This window comes from Lathyrus oleraceus, chromosome 5, assembly GCF_024323335.1.
Source record: "Lathyrus oleraceus cultivar Zhongwan6 chromosome 5, CAAS_Psat_ZW6_1.0, whole genome shotgun sequence".
Lineage (NCBI taxonomy): Eukaryota > Viridiplantae > Streptophyta > Magnoliopsida > Fabales > Fabaceae > Lathyrus > Lathyrus oleraceus.
Window position 1 is genome coordinate 555871745 of NC_066583.1, and position 23523 is coordinate 555895267.

Here is a 23523-nt window from a genome sequence, read left to right on the forward strand (position 1 = left end):
CCCTGTTAACTGAACTTGATGATGGATACAATAAGTAATCTACTGCAAGACTGCCCTTTCTGGCTTGATCATTGATGTTGGATTGCAGGATGTTATTGGCTCGGTTTTTTGCATTAACTGCCTGACATGCTAGGATGAGAGCCCTTTGTGGCATGTGAATGTTGTTGTTTGATGTTGTGTTTGTCTGTTGTAAATGCAGGTTGGTATTCCATGATAGAAACACATACTCACTCAAGGTCTGATTTGTTAGAATGAATTGCAACAAAGTGTTGCAAAATTCTGCAATACTTCATGACAGGCTGGATAATGGTAAGTGAGATACCCCTCCTGATTAGTTGTAATTTTATGTATTAATTCCTTGGTCATGACCATGGTTCTGTTCTGGTTTTGACTTGTGGTTCATTGTTTTGCTAGGTATGATGATAACTCGTTCAACAAAGTGACCACTGTTGGATTCAACTATAAGTGAGATCCCCGTCCTGGCTTGGATTCTGCAGCATTGAATTGCTAGGTCTGTGGAATATTATAACTGGATTTAAGTGTCAACGGGCTACACTTGGTCTTTAACAGGGAGCTTTGTCTATTGCAGCGTATGGCTAGGGGGATGAGGAAACCGGCCATCACGAAGTGCATTGCCAACGGAATCAACAAATAGACTTGCAGGTCTGCCCTCAAGATCATATATACTTGACTTGTTAATAAGACCACCAGAGACAAATTGGAAGCTCCGGTACGGAAAGGTGGTTCACGAACCTGGCTATATGGTCCTGTTGGGAGATTCATGAGGCTGAGGTTGAAAGTTGCGGCCTGGAATATTAAACTGAACATCAGAGCCGGCTGGTTGCTTAAGCATGGTTGGCTGAAAATTATCCATGGAGTTTAAGGCCTGTCCCGAATGAAGTGCAGGTGCAGCTCCATGATTCCTGAGAAGCGCTGAAGAGTTTGCTGCAGAAAGAGGCTGATTTGGACCTGTTGGACGTTGCCTCTTATCATGACCTGAATTGGATTTTTTTAATTGCAGGTCCCATCTCTACTTGACAGTGTGCCAACTGGTTTATACGCAGGCTGCTGCAGGATGATGGCATGATGGTGGCATTGAGTCTCAAACCAAACTCACGAGCATCCTTTCCTTCAACTGGCCAATGTAAGTGTAGTATCAAATCATGTGACTGTGAAGCTTGGTTTTGGTGCACGCAAGTCCCTGTTAGCAGTGCAGCATCATGGTTGGCAAAAATCACAAGACCAAGTCATAGCAAGGTACACATGGAGTTGAAAATGAGACAAGCTACTTGGACATGAAGATACAAAGTCAAACCCATCAAAAACGACTCTTGGATGATAAATCACGGGAAAAGAGCTAGATTAGGCCCTAGATGGTTAAAAATGGATGAGTTGACTTTGGTCAAAGTTGACCAAAAAGTCACCCGTTGACCAAAGTCAACAATTGGTTAAAGCTTATTTTTTTTTTGTATTTTCCCCAATGCTTGTACATTTGTGATGAATTGTAAGTGATTGTGAATGAATGTGAGATTATGACTTGATCTTGACACTTGAAATTAATTCTTGAACATGAATGGATACTTGTAATTATCATGAATCAAAACTTGACTTTGTAGTGGATTAATTAAAACCTGACATGGAATGCCTTACATGACAGGGCCAATGAACTCTTCACAGATGAATCACAGGAATCAAAACTTGAGTGAATGACAAGGCTTGAATGTGCATAGGTCATGACTTAAGGGTTTGGGTTGACTTTGGTCAAAGTTGACCAAAAAGTCAACCGTTGGTCAAAAAGTCAACTATTGGTTAACACACCTCTCTTTGCATTCTTTCATGTAACGGACCCGTCATGATCATGTAATGAATGGAATTTCTTCACCTGAATGAACTAGGAACAAGAAGTTGCTGAATGCCATTTAACCAAACAAGGAGATCAAGCATCTTGAATGATGATGTACCAGCCGAACTAAGATTAGGAGGCCACAATATAGGAGTTTGACCCGATTAGGGTATGGAACCATGACCAAGTAAAGGCCTTTAAAACAGAGTCTCGGCACCTCCAGAAACCACCATTGACACCAGATTTAATCATAATACCCAAACATCTCCACACTAGGCTTCGATTGGGGCCACCCCGAATTCACTAAGAAATCCTAGTTGCCACTAGGTGTAAACATAAAGCTCTGAATTCAAGTCACTACCATCTTGTGTTGAACCTAGCTTATATAGATGAAATGCATGCTCATGATGATATGCAAATATTAATAACCTAAAAATGAAATGAATGTACAAATGGTAGGGTGCAAATTTGAGGTGCTACAATTAGCCTTCGACAAGCTTTCCAAAGCTATGTCATGATGTTTGCCAAGAGGTATCAGTTTACTTCGACCATCGCACCTTTTGCTGATAGAAAAATTGGACCTAAATGGTTTACCCAACAACTGCCTTTGGAAATGCAGAAGGATGAAAATATATTTCTGAATGTTTGGGAATCATTTTTAACCCCTAGGCTCCTTTTTTCTTATCGTAACGCCACTAAAACGCAAATCGCTTTGATAGTTTATCAACCCAACCTTGTTTCTAGACAGTTTGGCCTGATCCAGATAAAACCTCGACCTATATTCCCCAAGAAAGGATCCATCATCTTTTACAACTCCCTTCATACTGAAGATGAGGGCAAAGAACTGTCGAAGAAACTGACTGATGACTCTCTCGACATCCGACCAATGATCTTTCGACCATCATTCCTATGTACTCCTGAGTTTGATGAGTGGTGGAAGGCTTATTACACTACCAGATTTTTTGACGTAGCTGCCTTTGCTACACATTTAACAAATGCTTTCGCTTTTGTGCAGGATCGGACCAAAAAAGGTATTCAAAGACACATTAGGGAAATACAAAAATTTCAAAAATATTTTGAAACTGTGTCTAAACCTGATGATCTTAGTCGAACCATACACGAAGCAGCAGCAGAATTAAAACGTAAATTGATGGAGAAGTTTGAAAAATTGTCATTGCCTTCAAATGTTCGACCAGAGGCGCGCTATGACCTGGCTTTCAGTTGTCATCCACCAAAATTTCCTCCTTTGCCAACTGCTGAATTTGGCGTGGCATTTAGCCCTCCATTTCCAAATTGGTTCGTTTGTGGAGATTTTAAGAAAATTCTTCGTCAACAGTACAAAAAACCTGCTGAGCGAATACCCAGGACACCTTCATATTGGAATAGAACACGTTCGTGTGGAAGATCCCATTCTTGAAGGTGTTCACAGAAAATATGATTTTTCCTTTTGTTATTCTAACTGTATTATCATGTGTCTCTTATATTTGTTTCTGAATCTTCTTTCTTTCCTTAGCCGTGAGGATTCCTGCCAAGAAAACTTCTGTCGAAGCGTCACCAAGTGCTGCTAAGAAACATTCGACAAAGGTACAACCCTTTTCTCTTCTCATATTCTTTTCCCTTTTTTTTAAAAACTAACTGGCTTTGGTCTGCATGACTAGGTAAGTCGAAAACCCCCAACAGTCCAAAAGAGAAAGAGTGAAGAGGAGAAAGAAGAGGATAAAGTTCCTAATGAAGAATCTGGTGAAGAATCTCCAGAGCTAATCCCCCCTCCTCCTCAGAAGAAGAAAATCACGAAGGTCTCTTCCCAAAGATCCATTGTTAAATCAACTAGGAAGGATTCTGCAAGTACTCCCACTGCTAACCTTCAGTCGAAGGATACGGAGAGCGGGAAATCTAGCTTTAACATTGAGATTCCTGAGGTAAGTCTTTATTTCGACTGTATATATTCACCTTCTTTGCATCTTTTTCTTCTAAATCTTAGAATTATTTTCAGGAACAAGTGGCTGTCGAAAGAACTCCTAAGAAACTTCTGGAAGAAACAGTCCAAGAAGAAGATATCCCCCCAAGTGATCATGACAGGCAAACTGTAGCAGAATTCGACGCTACAATAGGTGAAGCTTCTGAAGAAGAATCTCCTCCTCATCCAGGATTAGATGCTGCAACTCAAGGTGATGATACTGACATGGAAGCTGGGGTCGAAGATGATCATGAAGACGAAACTGCCAAAGATGGGGGTGACCAGTCGAAACAACCAGAGGCTGAGCAAACTTTAGAGCGAAACACTCCACCTGCTCCTGACCAGACCCAAGGAAGTGGTAAATCAACTGGTTCGACTAGTTTCTCTCGCAAGGAGCTTGAAAGTCTCAAAGTGCAGAAACCCTTAGAGTATCTGAAGGCTATGCTTAGTGCTCGTTTTAATTTCCAAGATTCTTCGCAGAGCAGTTCGACTACTTCTGGGGCCACTTCTGAAGCACCATCACTTGGCAACATCTTGACCAAGATTAAAACGAAAATCCTTGATGTTGATTTGTTCAAAATTTTGGAAGAAAACGCCCTTGCTCACCTTGAACTTAAGAAAATTTTGAAACAAGTAAACGTCTTGGAAGCTTCTGTTGAGGTTGGAAGTTTTGTGATGGAGCTGATGACCCTTATTGACTTGGCGACTGCAGACCTTCATCGTCAAAGAGATCTTACCCATCAAATCTCCTCAAAATCTGAAACTCAAACTGCTGAATGGGATGCTGTTGCGACTTCGACTGACAAAGTTTCAAAGTTGCAACAGCTTTCTGAGACTTACGTCAAAGAAGTTGCTGCTTGTGATGACAATATCCAAAAATGGGAGAAACAGATAGCAGCACTTCAAGAAAAGATCTCCCAAGAGAAAAAACGTAAAGCATCCATACAACAACCTAAGCAGAACGAGATTGACGAGGAACTGAGGGTGGGTATTCGACATGCAGAGAAGGCCCATCAACTTAGTCAAGAGATTGAGACTCTCTCTACTCACAAAAGTCTTTGTGATCATCGACTCCAGTTTCAGAGGAAGAAATTCGCCACGTTGAAGGAAACTTTTGCCAGTATTAATTTGTAGTCGAATTAATTTAACAATTCTCAGCCCTTTGAGGCTTTCTTTGTAATAACTTTAGTGCCATTTTTATTTGGCAAAGCTTATCACAACTATGTTTACAATTATTCTATTATTATTTTTACTTCCTGCAATATTGGCTTATATTTTTTCAAATACTTGCCATTTATCTTTAGGATTCTCTCATCTTTCTCTATTTCTTCAATCTCATATGCGCCATTTGAAAAGCTTTTCAAAATCTGGAAAGGTCCTTCCCACTTAGGAGAGCATTTTCCCATCAACTTATCTTTTCGATCCATAGGAAGGATTACTTTCCAAACAAGATCACCAATTAAGAAGGTCTTGAATTTTACTTTCTTATTGTAAAACTTTTCGACTCTTTCTTTTTGTGTCTTTATTAGATCTAGCGCACGTAGTCTTTCTTCGTCCAGATCAACCAATTCGTCCATCATCATGCTCCAATATATATCTGATGGGATTTCATGATGCCTTTGCACTCTAACTGACTGCAAATATATTTCGACTGGTAAAACTGCATCATGTCCGTAAGTCAACTTAAATGGAGTCGAATTTGTTGCTTCTTTTGGAGACGTTCGACAGGCCCACAAAACTTGATCTAAAGTTTTATGCCAATTTCTAGGTTTTTTCCCTACATGCTTCTTGATCAAATTTATCACTACCTTGTTGGCTGCTTCAACCTGCCCGTTGGCTTGAGCATAGTAAGGTGTCGAAGTAATGAGTTTAAAACCTGTTTCTTGTGCAAATTTCTACATGTTTTTACCAGTGAACACAAATCCTTGGTCTGTTGTTATTGTTTCAGGTATCCCAAATCTGTAAATTATGTACTTTTGGATAAAATCTATGACTGCTTCTTGATCCACATTTACCAATGGTATAGCTTCAATCCACTTAGTGAAATAGTCTATCCCAACCAAAATGTACCTTTTCCCTTTTGAAGAGGCTGGCCGAATTTCACCAATCAAGTCTAAAGCCCATCCTCTAAATGGCCAAGGCTTTATAATTGAATGCAACTCACTTGCAGGACCGTGGGGTATGCCTGCATGTACTTGACATTCCTGACATCCTTTTGCAAATTCGACACAGTCCTTCAGCATTGTTGGCCAATACATTCCTTGTCGAAATAATAACCACTTCATTTTATGACCTGCTTGGTATGCGCCACACGCTCCACTGTGCACATTCGACAAAGCTATGTAGGCTTCATCTTCACCTAAGCATTTCAACAAGACTCCTTCTGCAGTCTTTTTGAACAATTCGTTTCCAAAAAGTACATAACTTAAAGCTCTGTATTTTATCTTTCTTTCTGCTTTCTGATTTGGGTCTTGTAGATAATTCTTGATAGGCTTCCTCCAGTCTGCAATTCCTGAATCATCTATATTGAATATCTCAAAATTTTCTTCGTCACCGTATCCTAATCTTATTGACTCCAAATCTGATGGGGACAACTTGGTGGATACGACTCTTCCTCTGAATTCAATAGCTTTTTCTAACTTTTCCTTCGACACTTTGTATCCAGACACCAGTTGAGCAAGGTCATTCGCCTCCTGGTTCTCCATACTGGGAATGTGCCTAAAAGCTACATTGTCGAATTCCTTGAGAAGTCTATTGGCTATTACAAAGTACATGATTAAATTTTCTTTTACACATTTATACTCTTTAGTCAACTGCTTTATCACCAGTTCAGAGTCACCCATTATTTCGACTCTTGTTGCCCCCAATTTCAACAAGATATCAAGTCCAGCAATCAAAGCTTCATATTCTGCTTCATTATTTGAACACAGACTTTCCACTTTGTACTTGAATTTTGTTGGAATTTTGTTAGGAGAAATAATCAACATCCCAACACCAGTTCCATTCTTATGACTGGAACCATCGAAATACAATTTCCATGGTTCTAATTCGACATACTCTACATCTTCATCTATAGAGTGATCAGCTATAAAATCAGCAACCACTTGTCCTTTCACAGCCTTTAAAGGCAGATATTTCAAGGAGTATTCTGTTAATGCTAAAGCCCATTTTCCAATTCGACTATGTAAAATAGATTTAGATAACATATATTTTATTACGCCGAAATGGGAAGAAATGTATACATCAACAGGCTTTGTATAATGCTTTAACTTCATACCAGAAAAATATCCACACAAACATAGTTTTTCTATAATACTATATCTAGTTTCAGCATCATTCAGGATTCTACTGAGATAATAAATGGCCCTTTCGACGCCATTCTCATCTTCTTGACACAACATACTTCCTAATGTCTTGTCTGATGCCGAAATGTACAATCTCATACTTCTTTTTCTACAAGGAGACATTAGGATTGGGGGACTAGCCAGGTATTCCTTGATTTTGTCAAAGGCAGCTTGCTGTTCTTGCCCCCATGCAAAGTCTTCCTTCTTTAGTCGAAGTAGAGGAGAGAAAGCTTGCGTCTTTCCACCAAGATTGGAGATAAATCTTCTGAGGAAGTTGATCTTCCCTAGCAGAGACTGCAACCCCTTTTTCGTTGATGGCGCTTTCGCCTCCATTATGGCTTTGGCTTTGTTTTCATTTATTTCGATCCCCTTCTTGTGGACCACAAAACCTAAGAAATCACCCGCCTGCACACCAAAAGCACATTTAAGTGGATTCATTTTCAAACCAAACTTCCTCATCCTTTCAAAGGATTGTCGAAGATGATCTATATGACTTTTTCCTGAAACAGACTTAATCACAATATCGTCAATGTACACTTGCATGAAAGTTTCAATGAAGTCATGAAAGATGGAATTCATAGCCCGTTGGTAAGTTGCTCCAGCGTTCTTTAAACCGAAAGGCATTACTACCCACTCGTACGTTCCTATTGCTCCAGGACAACGGAAAGCCGTTTTAGGAACATCTTCTTCAGCAATAAAAATTTGATTATAGCCAGAGTATCCGTCTAGCATACTTAAGTACTCATGGCCTGCTGCAGAATCTATAAGCATTTCTGCCACTGGCATAGGATATTCATCCTTTGGGGTAGCTGAATTTAAGTCTCGAAAATCAATGTATACCCTAAGTTTGCCATTTTTCTTAATTACAGGAACAATATTTGCAATCCATTCGACATACCTGGTTGTGCGGATGAACTTGCATTTTAGAAGTCTTTCGACCTCTTCTTTTATTTTCGACAGAATATCTGGTGCGAAGCGTCTTGGAGTCTGCTTTACTGGCTTCTTTCCTTCCATTATTGGCAACTGCAGTTCGACCAAACTTCTGTCTAGACTAGGCATTTCGTCGTAATCCCATACGAAGCAGTCTTTGAACTCTTTCAACAACTGGATTATTTCGACCTTGAACTGGGGGTCCATTTTTGCGCTTATGTATGTTGGTCTACTCTCTGCCCCCACTCCTAAATTTATTTCTTCTAATGGATCCTGCGCCACCATCTTCACGTTAGTTGACACTGGATCTTTTTCGAACCCCAGAGGTTCGTCATCATAAATGGCGTCAAGCTTCTGGTGTTGCCATTCGCCCATTTGGTTGTTATCATAATCTTCTGCAACGTCTCTTTGGGGACATTGTTCGTTGGAATTTTCTTTGTTGGCTTCGACAGCCATATATTTTACTTCAGCCTCGAGGGCCTCTTTGAGTTTGTTTTCGGCTATGTAAGTCGTAATTCTTTCGAGCGCTGATTCTTTACTCGTCATCGTCAAATTCGCTTCCCCATCCTGTTGGCGCTATATGAGTAGTTCCCCACATGTAAGATTCGCCAATTACTTCTTTGTCCCACTGAAAGCCATGTGTAGGATGAAGGTACATGGAGCAGTAGGCGTTGTCTGTTGCTTTTAAGTCGAATTTGGCTGGGCTGCACGGAGGCATGTGAGCCAGATTCTTGTCGAAACTTTGACTGTTGACATTGTTTACTTCTGTCATGAAATAGCTTTGATCAGCCTCAATATTTTCGACAATCCCGTCTGGCCTCTAAATGGCTATTCGCTGGTGCATTGAAGAAGCTACAACCCCTACACCATGAATCCATTCCCTTCCAAGTAGTAGGTTGTAATTCGCCCTTGAAGCAATGACCATGAACATCGTTGGCCTTGTTATGGTTCCAACAGTCAAATTCACCTGGATAACGCCCATAGTGGTTCCTACTTCCCTTCATAGTTCGACAACACCATGTTGTGAGGTTTTGCGTCTGAATCACCTTTCCCAATCTTCTTTAGCATGAAATGAGGCATCGAATTTACTACTGCTCCGCCATCTACCAGTATCTTGTTCACACCAACATTCTCCACCTTTCCTTTTATGAACAAAGGCTTCAAATGTGCTTTCATGGAATCATCTGGCCTTTCGAAGAAAGCGTTCTGCTCTTCGACGCATCCATTATTCATGACGTAGTAGCAAACGGGTCTGTGTGCCATTGTTTCCTCTTCCATCTCATCTTCTTCGTCTTCGACCCCCATGACTCTATCATAATCTCTAGGGAGAACAAAAACCACGTTGCAGATCACATTAAAGGATGCTTTTGAGTCAGATTCGAAGTTGTCAGTTATTTCGTCGTCTTCCTGCATCTTCTCTTTCAACACTACTGGTTCGACAATGCTGCCATGGTTGATCTGGTGGGAAGTCTCTTGTCTGCTTGCTATCTGACGATTGTTACTAGATTCTGCTTTGTCTTTGCTGTCAGCATTTTTTCCATTCACGCTTTTTTCTGTAGCCTCTTTTTCTGCCCTCTTCTGCCTCTGGAATCTTCTCCATTGGGATCTTGACATAGGGTTTTTCCCTTTGTAGTTCTCTGAAGGATATGGTCTTGGCTTGTGCTTTTCCATTTCCTTCTTGCCTTCCATCGAAGCGCCTCTCTGAACCTCAAATTTTCCCCATTTTTTCTGCCCTTGGGCATCTCTAATGGGTTAAACCCATTTGTCATCCATTGCTTTGTTAGATGGTTTGTAGGTGTTATGGTGTCTTTCTCCATGCCTCCATTGGTGGTGATCACTTCTCCTTGGGTCATATCTTACTGTCCCCCAATTCTCTTTCCTTTTGGCTTTATCCACTGCTTCCAGATTGGTTGTTGCCTTCCTGTCGAAGATTGCACTGTAGCGTGGGCATAACATCACTTCGGTCCTCATCTTTTGGCACCTCTTGATGAATTCCACTAGATTTTCCTCTTCTTTAGGATACGTCAGCCTTTGGTACTCCTTTCGACGACGACTTTCACCCACTTCAGCTTGGTCTCTCTGAGATACTTCCACCATATTTACCCCAACATTTCGTTCGTCAGCGATGCTTAATTCGTTCATCTTTCTAATGAGTCTTTCTTCTTCGACTTTGACACCTCTTGGTGCATGGTCAAACTCCTTTTCTGGGCAGCAACACCAAGACATGTTCCTGGGACCATGTTTGCAACAGCACTTGTTCCAATTTCTTTTGGGGTCCTCCATTACCCTACGCAGAATTCCACTGATCACAGGCTTCAAAGGACCATTAACAGCTTCCGCTTTGATTTTTGTGACTTCTTCACTGAAAGACCCCATAGTGTTGACGAAATTTGCGACATCAATTGTCTGTATTTGATCAGGATCGAGGCCTTCAGTAGCCTTGTTTTCAATGGTGAGGTCTTCAGTAACCTTCTTTTTGATAATAGGGAGATTCTTAATTGTCTCAAATGTTTTTTCATTGTGGCTCGAAGGTACATCTTCCCAACCGGTTGGTTGGATTGTGTTGATGTCGATATGAGAGCTTACCGGCACATTGTATTTCATGAGATAATCGTACTTCCCACTTGGCTGTCCCAAGCAATCCCAATTCTCTTCTTATCGAACCATAACATCTTCAGCAATATCGTCATTGTCCTTTTTGTCGAAACCTTCAGTAGTTTCGCTCTCTTTCTGGTTGTCAAAGCCTTCAGTAACTTTAACTTCGTTCTGGTTTGCGAGATCATCAGCAATCTCAACCATGTTGATATTTGTGTCGAAACCTCCAACAGCTTCCACCATTTCAAGATTGCCATCAGGAGCAATTTCAACCTCCACCATGTTCACAATGGATGGTTCAGCGTAATGGGCTTCGACTGGCTGCATGGGATTCAAATCAATCCTCATCTGTTGTTTTGGCTTATCACCAAACTTCAGCCTTCCGTCACGGATAGCATTTTGAACGAGATCCTTGAAAAGGAAACAACGAGACGTTTTATGGCCCAGAAAATTATGGTATTTACAAAAACCTCTCTTTTTCTGTTGTTCCATAGGCGGTTCTTTAGCGCCTGGTGGTTTTATTAATTGACCATCTTTAACCAACAAATCGAAAATTTCGTCACATTTAGTGATGTCGAACGTATAAGTTCTTTTGGGGAACTTATCATTGGTTTCGACTGGGTTTCCGTTCGACGGAGTTAGTACTTTACACGAATAAGGTGGGCCTTGCTTTAGTTCTGCTAAGTCAATCTCTTGTTCGTCGAAGTTACTTAGTTCGTTTTCGTCGTATTCATCATCTTGGCAAACCCCTACATAGGCCACCCTTTCCTTTTTATTCTTATTTGCTCTGAATTTTTCATCCCTTAACCTTTCGACCTGTCTCACCCTATCTGCTAACTGCGCCATATCCCTTAAATACTGGGTGTCTAGTTTCTTTCTTATAGAATAATCTAGTCCCCCTGCGGCCATTTCGACTAACTCATGTTCTGGTACCGGAGTGAAACATCCAGCCTTTAGCAATCTGAACCTATTTAAATAATCATCTATTGGTTCTGAGTGTTTTCTCTTAACACTGGCTAATTCTTTCAGACTTATTTTTGTTTGTCCCATGTAAAATTGTTCATGGAACAACCTTTCTAATTGGGTCCATGTATATACTGAGTTTGCAGGCAAAGATGTAAACCAAGTAAACGCGTTTTTCGTCAAGGAACTAGGGAAATATTTTATTTTCAAATTTTCATTACGGGCTATTTCCCCCGCTTCGATAAGATAACATGCCACATGTTCTATGGTGGACTCACTAGTATCCCCTGAGAACTTGGTGAACTTAGGAACTTTCCACCTTGGGGGCAATTCCTCCTGCAGAATATACTCCGACAGTGGGGAAGCGTAACTGGGCCTTTGTAATTCCATGTTCACCCCATTTTGTGCCATTATCGTTTCGACCATGGCTGGTAAGTTGTTTTCGACAGGCAAGTGATTATACCGGATTCGCTGTTGCAACACAGCATCAGCGTCTTGGCCTCTCTGGATTACTATCCTTCTAGGCTCTTGTGGAACAGGGATTTCGACACGAGGCTGTTCGACCACATCCTCTTGGTTTCTGACGTTTGTCTGAGGATTGTCTAATGGTGTTTGGTTTATCGTAGGCTCTTCCTGGACCGCTATCGCTGGGTTCTGAACCACTTGTTCTCTGTGTCGAGTTTGAGGGACCCCAAAGAAGTCAACAATGCGCGTCATTTGTGCTGCCAACAATTGGTTTGTTTGGGTGGTGTTTTGTATTAGAGGATTAAACACCGCCCCCATTTGTTGCGTCAACATTTGGACCATATCATGATTACTCTTGTCCATTTGTTGTCTAATCACTTGCGCAGAATTATTTGTTATTGCCGGCATGTAAAGTGGTTGTTGGTTTAGTCTACTCATGTTTCCGCCATATCCTGACCCTTGTAAAGGTGAAGACATGTTGGCCATAGAATCAGAATATACTACCGGGGAATTGTGTAAATTTGCCATTACCGAAGTTGGCATTCCAAATGGTTGTTCCCTACCATGCAGAGGCATGGTGAAATTTGTCACAAAAGGCCTAGCAGCATTCCCTATAGGAGGGGGTGTCCCAACGGGCATTTGTTGTGCCCTAATGGACGAACTAGGCGCATTTTGCGATATTGAAACCGCTGGTATTGACCCTGTTAACGAAGGCACAACCTCTGACACAGGGACTGATCCTACATTGCCTCCTGTCGAAGGGACAGGGTTGGATACTGGGATGGCTTCATTTGGAGTAGAATTATTTGGCTGATTCGCCATTCTTCTTACTCTTGTTCTTTTAGGTCTTTCTACGTCAGATACGGCTAATTTACCGCTTCTTAGTCTCATAAAACGAAGAAGAAACCTTGACTAACGATTATCTAAGTTTTAGATTTCTGCACAGTCCCACTGGGCGTGCCAGTTTGTTCGCGGTGGATTTTGGCGAACAACCTCTGGTTTTCCAAAACTTGTCGAATTGGATTACTTGCAGGATCAACCACACAAATCCTAGGACATATGCAAATCTAAATAACTTTGTAAATCTCTAGAACAACTTTTGTATCTTTTATTTGGTTCTCTAAGTATTTCATGTCGAAGGTTATTGACTGAAAATGCTTTAAGTAAAAATAAACTTAGCAAGAATAAGATAAATGGCAGAATATAACTGGCGAAGCATAAAGTATCGAAAAGAAAATGCGGAAAGATAAATGACTGGAAAACGTAAAGGAAACTGGTAAAGAACTTTGAATTTTATGAAATAAAACTTTGAAAGAAATGGTGTTTGTTTACACGTACATGTTCCACATATGACTCTTTTCTCTCACACGGGTACTTTGAGTATTTACAGGAATCTTGTACAAGTTTTCACACACTTTTTTCAGATAAAAACTATCCTATTTATATACAAATAAAACAACTGTTACTAACGAACAAATCCTAAAACTGTGACACTTGGCTTTCTTCCTTTCGCCAGATGCTTCCACGCGTCTTCTGCCAAACGTCACAACTCTTTTGAATTTGAAATTACACTTTACGTCGAAATGACGTCCCTCTCCAGACTCTGTCGAATTTGTCGAAATACTATAGCATCATCCATGTTCGTCAAAGATGTCTTTCCATCTGCAACTATCCTGTCGAAATGTCGAACCATCATTTTGTCGAAGTGTCGAACAACACTTATGGCGTCATTTGTCGAAAGAACCATTTTGCGCACTAATCTCATGGCGTCAAAAACGCATGTATACAGTTAGATGTTGGTTAGTTAGTATCAATTGTAAGTAGTTTGGATTGCTATAGAGATACTAATTTGGATTGTTATAATGAGTTTGAAGTCTGAATTATTAGGATTGAATGTTGATATGTATGAATCAATTGAACCGAGCTATAGTGAAATCTTTTATTGCTTATGAAACTTGGGTTGCTATGGACCTAACCAATGGAATTGTTAAAAGTTTATTAATTGAATTGTTAATTGAAGTTAGTTTGAAGTTGATGTTGCATTACCATAGAATTTGGAATTTGAATTGTTAACATGTTGTCAGTTATGAAAGCTACTAATGGTTAGTTAATTGTTAGGGTTGTTATAATTTGTGACAATTAATTGTTGAATTATTGAAAGATTATGGCATGTTAATGTTAATGTTATGGAACTGATTAGTTATGGTACTGCAATGCAAAGTAGGTTGCTTGAATATGAGATGGAGAATCCATTTAGAACTAGAAGCATCATAACTAAATGAAATAGCTAGCTGAGTTGTTAGAAAGAAATTAGTGTAATTTGAACTATACGATCATGATTTGAATAGTTAATAAATGAACTGAATGCATTGTTATCCTTAGCTTATGTTAGAAGTTTGATGGAACTGTTATTGTGCATTGTGTATGGGTTGAATATCATGGCCTTGGTTTGTATGTGAACAAATGACTCATTGCTCTTTTGTGGTTTTTGCCTTTTGTAGTGATTCAAATGCCAAGAATGGCATGATAAAGGCATGTGGAAATCATCAAGATGGAGGATAGAGATGGGACGAAGATGAATCATAAATGGGAACTAGGGTTTTAGAATTAGGTGGTGTTGACTTTGGTCAACAGTTGACCAAAAAGTCAATAGTTGACAAAAAAGTCGACCTTACCAATCTCTTTTTTTTTGTAAATTTTGTATGAGCAATGTAAAAATGTTTTATATGAATGTAATGGTCAATTTTGAATGATTTTTTTTTTTGAATCGATGACAAAGAAAGCCTTGTTTTCAAATAAGAATTTCCCCCTAAAATTCAAATTTGAATTCAAGAGATTTGGATGAACCATTGGCTTGAATGAAAGCAGGGAAACTTGGTCCAATGCACCATGAATCAATGAATACACTCTAAAAATAAATCAGTGGACCATGAATGAAAACTATGCACCATGAATCAGTGAAAGCACTAAAAGAAAGGAAATAATTGATCATGGATAAAAACTCACAAACCATGATCAACAAACTATTGATTCCAAAGACAAAGGCATAATGCATGCACAATGACCAAATAGCCCTTTTTCATGAATTAGGGTTTCCATCAATCACAAGATCTCTAGACAAACCACATGATCTAACAAGCAAGAGGGTCTTGCCATCAAATCCAAAACAAATGGTCCTTAATGGTAATTAATCAAAATTAGGGTTTCAAGCCGTGATTTAAGGGATAAACCTTTCAAATTGCAGGCACCACCAAAGCCCATAGGGCTTGAACCTTGGAAAAACCCTTGTCCTTGTTAGGCATAAATACCACAAACCTTTGAATTTGTCATGGATGATTTGAGGTTGTTGAAGTGAATGAATGATTACATGTATTTTTGCATGCATGAATGAAGATGAATCTCAAGTCATCAGTTAGACGAAAAAGGAAAAGGGATGGGTAAATTTTGGGGTACGTCATTATGCATGCCTGGTTGTTATCCGAACTTGTATACACCTGGTTCAGAACTTCGTCTGGTTCAGATCTTGTATACGCCTGGTTCAAAACACACCCGGTTCTCTTGAACTTAGTTCATAACATGAATATGTTTGGTTAACTACAAATTGCTTGGTTAAATATTCAGAACATAAGCCTGGTTCATTACTCAGAACATAAGTCTGGTTCATATGAACTTAATTCAGCTTAACTAATGCCTTATAACCTGAAACACTTGGTTAGCATGATGAACTTTTTCAAAGTTCTCAGAGAGGTTACCAATGTCAGAATAATCAATTAGAGACATGTTTGGGTTTCAGAATTAGAATTATATATATCAAAATAAGTCATTCTTTCTCCCCCTTTGTCATCATTAAAAAAAATAAAGACAAAGTAAACCAAAAATAAAATTTCATTTCATTAAAAAGGTAATCAAGTACAGAAATGAAAAACAGAGATAACACAAAGTTTTTTAAAAACTAGGGTTTAAGGAGGAGGTGGCAGTCTTGATAAGATCAATTCAAACATCCCTTCAATATTTGATGTCTTCTCACCCTGTTGCTTAAGTCTCTATTTAACTTCAGAATTCTCAGCCACCAGGTGCTCCAAAGTCTTCATAATGACTTCATTAAAAACCATAGTCTTCTTAACCCCACAACCGCTTCCATCTACAAGAGTTGTCTCAGAAGCAACCAAAGTAGTATGAGCAGGAGAAAGAGGTGGAGTAACTTCTGGAGCGGGAAGAAGAAACATTGGAGGAACCTTATGAAGTAGAGGTTCAACTATACCAGAGAGTCTAGCATAGAAGTTCCTTTTAGCTTCCTTCAGGCACATAGACTTCAACTCTTCAGAGTTGACTTATATCCAACTTCTGAAGTTGTTGGTCAGAGAACGCACTGCAGAGAAGTTTGCATTAGAAACGCAAACCTTAGAGAGAGTGTTTAGTCTGGAAACAACCTCGCCTTCAAATTGAGAAAACAATTCATCCAGGGGGTGTAGGGTGAATGTTGGTTTGAAAGGGTGTTTGGTTAGAGTGTGGTTAATGGTTTTTGTTAGGGAGGGCTATGAGCTCAACAACTGACTCAATATCATAATCAATGTCTAATTCTACAATAGGGACGTCAGAGTGAGTGGGGAGTGTGGGTCGATAGTTTTCAGAATGAGTTGTTGGTGGAGGTTTTTCTGGTTGGGTGAGTTATGATAAAAGGGAAATTGGTAATATTGGTTGAGGTGTAGGTGAGAGAGTGGAGGTTAGAATTTCAGAAAATGATGGTGAGATGGTGGAATGGTGACATTTGGATTTATAGTTTGGGGAGCAGAGAGGGGGAGGAAGTAACCTTGTAAATAAGTATGTGGAAAGGGGATAAATGAAGTGAGTGTGATTGTTGGGATGGATGAACTGTTATTATCAGTAAGTAGACGAGTTTTAGAAGGAACATGCTTTCTAGAAGTAGTTCCTGTAGAAGTAGCTCCAGAGACTCTGGGTTCTTCAACAGAAGTATCCATGTTCTCCGTATAAGCCTTATACTTCTTGGCCATCCTTTAAGAATGCTCCTTATCAATCTTCCTCTTCTTCTTCTGAGAAGTAGCTTAAGAAGCTGCAAGAATAACACCTACATGACATTTCTCCAAAAATCCTACCACCTCTTCCAGAGGATATGGCTTTGAGAAGATAGGAAAATCTTCCAAAGGAATCCTTCTGTTGTGGATAAATTTCTTGGGCATTTCAGCAGGAGGGCTTATCACATCAATAATGATGCCCATATTCTTCAGACCCTTGGCATTAAGCATCTTGCCAGCCAGAGGTTGCATACCTTTGGAAAATTGATCATCTGTTAGAGAGTCAATAAGTTGGCTCTCCATCAGAATGTTTGAGATCAGCCTACCTAGAGGAATGTAGTTCTTCATCTTTATACTACCATCTCTGGTTTCCTTTACACTATCCCTTAAGTGCTGAAAGAGAAGTGCATGGAGATTCACCTTCTTCTCAGTAACAATGTAGTAAAGGACTTATTGTTGGTCACCATTGATGTAGTCAGAAGAGTTTATAGATTTTCTATGATGAACACATCCCAGAATAATTCTATCCCTCACCTTGAGCTTAGGGTGAAGATATTTGACCTTGCTAGAATGTTTTCCAAATACGAAAGTAACCTTAGAAATCTCAGCAAAATTGGATTCCTTTTCCACCATTAGTTCGTATCTGATTCCAGACCCATCATATCCAATGAGTTTGGCAATCAACTTCTCTGAAATAACAATCTTCTTTCCAAAGACAGAAGAAGTAACTTAGAAGAGAGAAGATTTGGCATGAATCCGGAATTCTCTAACTAGATTAAAGAAGAATGGGTCTTGAAGATGGTTGAAGAATTGTTCCCAACCTTGAACTTTGACATCAGTTAAAAGATCAATATCATTGTCTTTCATATTGTTAAATTCAACCAATAGTTCACACATCACTTTCAGATTCTCTATTGGAACGGACAAAGTAACCTCAAGAGCATCATAAGAATCTTCAACATGCACACATTATCCTAAATAAGATCTTGATGAAACAATTTGCATTAGATGAGGAATTTGTGGTTTTGGTTTAGATGAGGAAGAATAACCACGAGGAGTACGTTGAGTAAAAAAAAACTTGTTGTTGAGCTTGTTCTTGTTGATCAGATTGTTGAGTAGATTATTGTGAATAAGCCATTGTTGACGAAGAAAGAGTTTTAGAGTTTGCTGAAAGTTTTAAGCTTAAAGAGAGAAAGTGTAGGTTGTGGTAGTAGATAAAGTGTGTGAAGTGAGTGAAGTAGGTTTAAATAGAAGTTTTTGAAATCATGAAATTTTTTTGAATAGTGCAAAAATATGACAAGGGGGTAAATCATGAAGATTTTACCTAATCCCAAGATTTATTCACCCAACATGTCACATCAGCAGATCATAAACTATTCGATTTTCTAAGACAACTGTCTTAAAATTGTTCCACTAATCGAGACTGATTGACAACTATTAAATGCAAAACTGTCTAGTATCCATAAAGCAGATTTGTTTAACCAAACAAGTTCTGACTAGATACATCTAAACTTATGAAACCTTATCACTTCATAAGACTCACACGTTCAGAACCACAAATACATCTCAGAGTCTCATTTGACAATTCAGAGAGATTAACATTCTGGACATAATTCCATTTTCAATTTTTCAGAATGAAAACAACTCTATCTTCAGCAAGGGGTTTTGTAAAGATATCAGTCCATTGATGGTCTGTATCAATAAATTTTAGATTTAAAATTTCCTTATGAACATAGTCACATATAAAATGACGTTTTATCTCAATATGTTTTGCTATAGAGTGCAAAATGGGATTCTTTGATAAACAAATAGTAGAAGTATTATCACGGAGTATATGAATGTTACTCTCATATATTTAGAAATCTTTTAGCTGACTTTTCATCTAGAGAATCTGAGCTCTACATCCAGAAGTTGAAATGTATTTAGCTTCATCAGTTGAAAGTGCTATTGTTGATTGCCTTTTGCTAAACCACGAGATCAGGTTATCTCTCAGAAACTGACAACTTCCATAATTATTTTTCCTCTCAAGTATGTCTCCAACATAATCAACATTACAATAAACCACTAGCTTGTAGTCTTTAGGTTTTCTATAAAATAAGCCAAGGTTGATTGTACCTTTCAGATACCTGAAGACCCTCTTAACAACTGTTAAGTGGGACTCTCTAGGATCTGATTGGAAGAGAGCACACAAAAGACACTAAACAAAATGTCAGGTTTAGAATCGATCAAGTATAAGAGAGAACCAATCATACATGTGTATACCTTATGTTCTACCTTAGCACTTACCTTATCCTTCTCCAGAAGTTCTTTGGTGTACTTGCTCTTATGGATGTACGTTCCTTTGAGACTTTGATTGATCTGAATCTCCAGAAAGAACTTGAATTCTCCCATCAGACTCATCTCAAACTCTGCCTTCATAGACTTAGCAAATTCCTTACACAAAGTAGCATTAGTAGAACAAAATATGATATCATCAACGTAAATTTTAAGAACACAAATATCATTTTTGAATGACTTACATAATAAAGTTTTATCAACCTTCCCTCTAGTGAAATCATTTTCTAAAATAAAATTGCTTAGTCTTTCATACCATGCTCTAGGAGCTAGTTTCAGACCATATAATGATTTCTTAAGTTTGAAAACAAAATATGGATTTTTAGGATTTTCAAAACCAAGGGGTTGGTGTACATACACTTATTTAGTAATGTAACAATTCAGAAATGCACTATTAACATACATATGATATAAGATGATGTTATGATTAACAACAAAGGAAATTAAGAGACAAATAAACTCTAACCTAGAAAATAGTGCAAATGTTTCTTATAGTCAATCCCATCTTGATAACTATAACCTTATGCTACAAGTCGAGCCTTGTTTCTTACTACCTCTCTTTGTTCGTCCAACTTGTTTCTAAAGGCCCATTTTATTTCAATAACGTGAGTTCCTTTGGGTCTTGGCACCATATCCCACATGTCATTTTTGGAGAATTGATTGAGTTCCTTTTGCATATCCAGAATCCATTATGGGTCCAGAAGTGCGTCGTCAATGGATGTAGGCTCTATCACAGACACGAAACCTAGAATAGTCTCTTCAGAAGGTTTGCAAGAGGATTTAGTTCTGACAGGTTCAGATTTGCCTCCCAGAATCAATTCTTCAGAATATGAAGATCTTTCTTTATGCCTTCTCAGAGGAGTCTGAGCTTCAACAACTTCTGGTTTTAAGGAGCCTCAGAGTCTTTTTCTTTAGCTTCTTTGGCTTCTGATATCTTTCGTTCAGAACCTGAATAAGTGATCTCCAGATCTGCAAATTTCTCAACTAGCGTTGACTTTTTAGACTCAAGCTTATTATTGAATCTGACAGATTGATTCTTCAATAATCTGTGTCTCAATGTTATATACTCTATAATCTTTAGAGCGTTCAGAGTATCCTAACATGATGCATTTCTGTGTCTTAGAATCAAACTTGCTCATATTCTCTTTAGTGTTCAACATGAAACAAGAACATCCAAAAGGATGAAAATATGAAATTTTGGGATTCAAATTCTTCCACAATTCATAAGGAGTCTTACCCATAATAGGTCTTATGGAGATCTTACTCTGAATATAACACAATGTGTTGAGTACCTCTGCTCAAAAGTGCTTAGCCACATTAGTCTCGTTGATTATGGTTATGGCCATCTCTTGCAGAGTCCTATTCTTACTCTCTATAACTCCATTTTGCTATGGAGTTCTAGGGCAGGAGAAATCATGGGAAATTCCATTAGCATCAAAGATTTTTTCAAAATCTTTGTTCTCAAATTCTCCATCATGATCACTTCTGACTTTTACAATTCTGAGATCCTTCTCATTTTGCACTTGGGAGTAGAAGGTAGAAAGCACAGAATGTGACTCATCCTTGTGTCTGGGAAATTTTACCCATGTCCATCTGTTGTAGTCATCAAAAGTGACTAGTACACACTTCTTACCATTGACAAAGGCAATTTTAACATGTCCAAAAAAGTCAATATGAAGAAGCTCTAATGGTCTGGAGGTTGAAACAACATTTTTATCTTTGAAAGATTTTTTAGGAAACTTGCCTTTCTGACATGCTTCACAAAAAGCATCTGAAGCAAACTTCAGATCTGGCAGGCCTCTGACTAAATTAAGCTTGTTTAGCTGAGAAATCCTCCTTATTATAACATGACCCAATCGTCTTTGCCACGTCCATTGCTCTTCATTTACAGATTTAAGACATTTTATATTTTGATTCTTCAAATCAGAAAGTCTTATCTTATAAATGTTGTTCTACCGCTTTCCATTTAAAACAACTGAACCATCATTTTTGACTGACAACTTCACAATACTTTTGATTGAAAATAATGTCATAACCATTTTCACTTAATTGACTTATGGAAAATAGATTATGCATTAATCCTTCAACTAAAAGAACATTAGTAATGGAAGACAAATTAACATTACCTATTATTCCAGAGCCAATGATCTTCTCTTTCTGAACACATCTGAAATCGACAACACCTCCAGACTTAATTTCTAGGCTTTGGAACATATGCCTTCTTCCCATCATGTGCCACGGGCATCCAGAGTCCAGGTACCATGACTGGTGTCTCAACTCCACTACTAAGGATATCTGCAACATATACTATCTTATCATTAGGTACCCACATCTTTCTGGGTCCTTTGGGGTTAGTCTTCCCAGAGTTCTTAATAAACTTGGGTTTTTGTACATGATATCTATACATGAATGCATGATTGAAATGGGAATAAGGTTTTGCTTTAGCTTTAGGTTTATAAGAAATTCTACCTTTAGGCACACCTTCTTTTTGTTTCCTAGAAGGGACTAAATATGACTGAAGAGTATTTGGATTCTTATCTTGTTCAGAATCATAACCAATACCCCTTGTTCCGTTTCTGCTAACGTCATATATCATGGAAGCCTTTCTGAAGCTCACAGTAAGCTTCTGATTCATATACATGAATCTTCACTCAAACTTGAGAAATCTTTATGAAATAATATTTCTTCACTCAAACTTGAGAAATCTTTCTGAAGCTTATAGTAAGCTTCTGATTCATATACATGAATCTTCTTCAAATCCTTGTATTTGTCCAGAAGATTCTAATACTTGTCTTGAACTTCACATAAAGTAGATTCAAGTTCAAATGATAAAGTTAAAAAAACACCTCTTCAGAATCTGACTCATATTCTAATTTATAAAAAGAAAGAAATTTGTTTTGAAAAGAATTTGTGATTGAATTGAACTGAAAATTTTTAGTGAGTGAATTGGAAAAGATTTATGAAAGGTATTGTTTGGACCAAGAATGTGTTTTTTGAACCCATAGAGTTGTGTCTGAACTAAGGACAAGGAATTGTAAATAAAATTGTGTCATAACCAAGGACAAAAATAAAGTGGTGTCATAACCAAGAACAAGAAATAAAAGTGGTGTTTAAACTAAAGAGGAAATAAAAGTGGTGTTTAAACTAAAGAGGAAATAAAAGAGATGTTTAAACCAATGGGGAAATAAAAGTGGTGTTTAAACCAAAGGGAAAGAAGTGATGTTTAAACCAAATAGGAAATAAAAGTGGTTTTTAAATCAAAGGGAAAGAAATGGTGTTTAAACCAAAGGGAAATAAGTGGTGTTTAAACCAAAGATGAGTATTTTAACCAAACGATGGTGATTAACCCAAAGAGGAAATAAAAGTGGTGTTTAAACGAAAGATAAAAAATAAGAGTGGTGTTTAAACCAAAAAGAAATATAAGAATGGTGTTTAAAATAGAAGTATCGTGTGTAACCAATAAATGATGGTTAGCCAATGTAGAGTTGTAGGGTTTTGCCTAGATCCAGGGATCAAGATCTACATAAAAGGGGTATGCCTAAGCCTGAGTCTCACAAGGAGGACATACAAGAGGATGAGGGGTTTTCCTAAGCTTGAGTCTCATAAGGAAAACATGCATAAAGGGGCTTGCCTAAGCCTGAGTCTCATAAGGCAAGCATGCATGAAATGGTATGTCTAAGCCTAAGTCTCACAAGACAGACATGCATGAAAAATGGTTTACCTAAGCTTAAGCCTCACAAGATAAACATAAAAGAAAAATGGGTATGTCTAAGCCTGAGTCTCACAAGGAAGACATGCATGAGAAAAAAGGGTTTTCCTAAGCCTGCGCCTCACAAGGAAAACATGCATGAAAAAGGTTTTAACCATGAGAAGGTGATTAATCCATGAAGGAGGTGTTTAACAATTAAATGATTAACCTCAAGATTTGTGTATGGTTCAAAGATGGGTGTTTAACCAAGAGAAGGTGATTAACCAATGAAGGAGGTGATTAACCAAGAGAAGGTGAGTAACCTTAAGAGTTGTATAGGTGTCCAAAGAGTATTGTATTTGGTCCAAAGA

At 38.4% G+C, this 23523-nt stretch overlaps 1 protein-coding gene across 1 annotated transcript in view; it reads left to right on the forward strand.

The window, feature by feature from the left end:
• The window catches only part of LOC127086363 (uncharacterized), a 32332-nt gene extending 27397 nt beyond the window's left edge, over nt 1–4935 (forward strand). The window contains exons 2-4 of the mRNA XM_051027113.1: nt 3357–3427; nt 3502–3762; nt 3837–4935. Of these exons, the coding sequence (XP_050883070.1) occupies nt 4026–4934 (909 nt within the window). The 5' untranslated portion in view covers nt 3357–3427; nt 3502–3762; nt 3837–4025 and the 3' untranslated portion in view covers nt 4935. The remainder of the gene's footprint in view (nt 1–3356; nt 3428–3501; nt 3763–3836) is intronic.
• The last annotated feature ends 18588 nt before the right edge of the window (nt 4936–23523 follow it).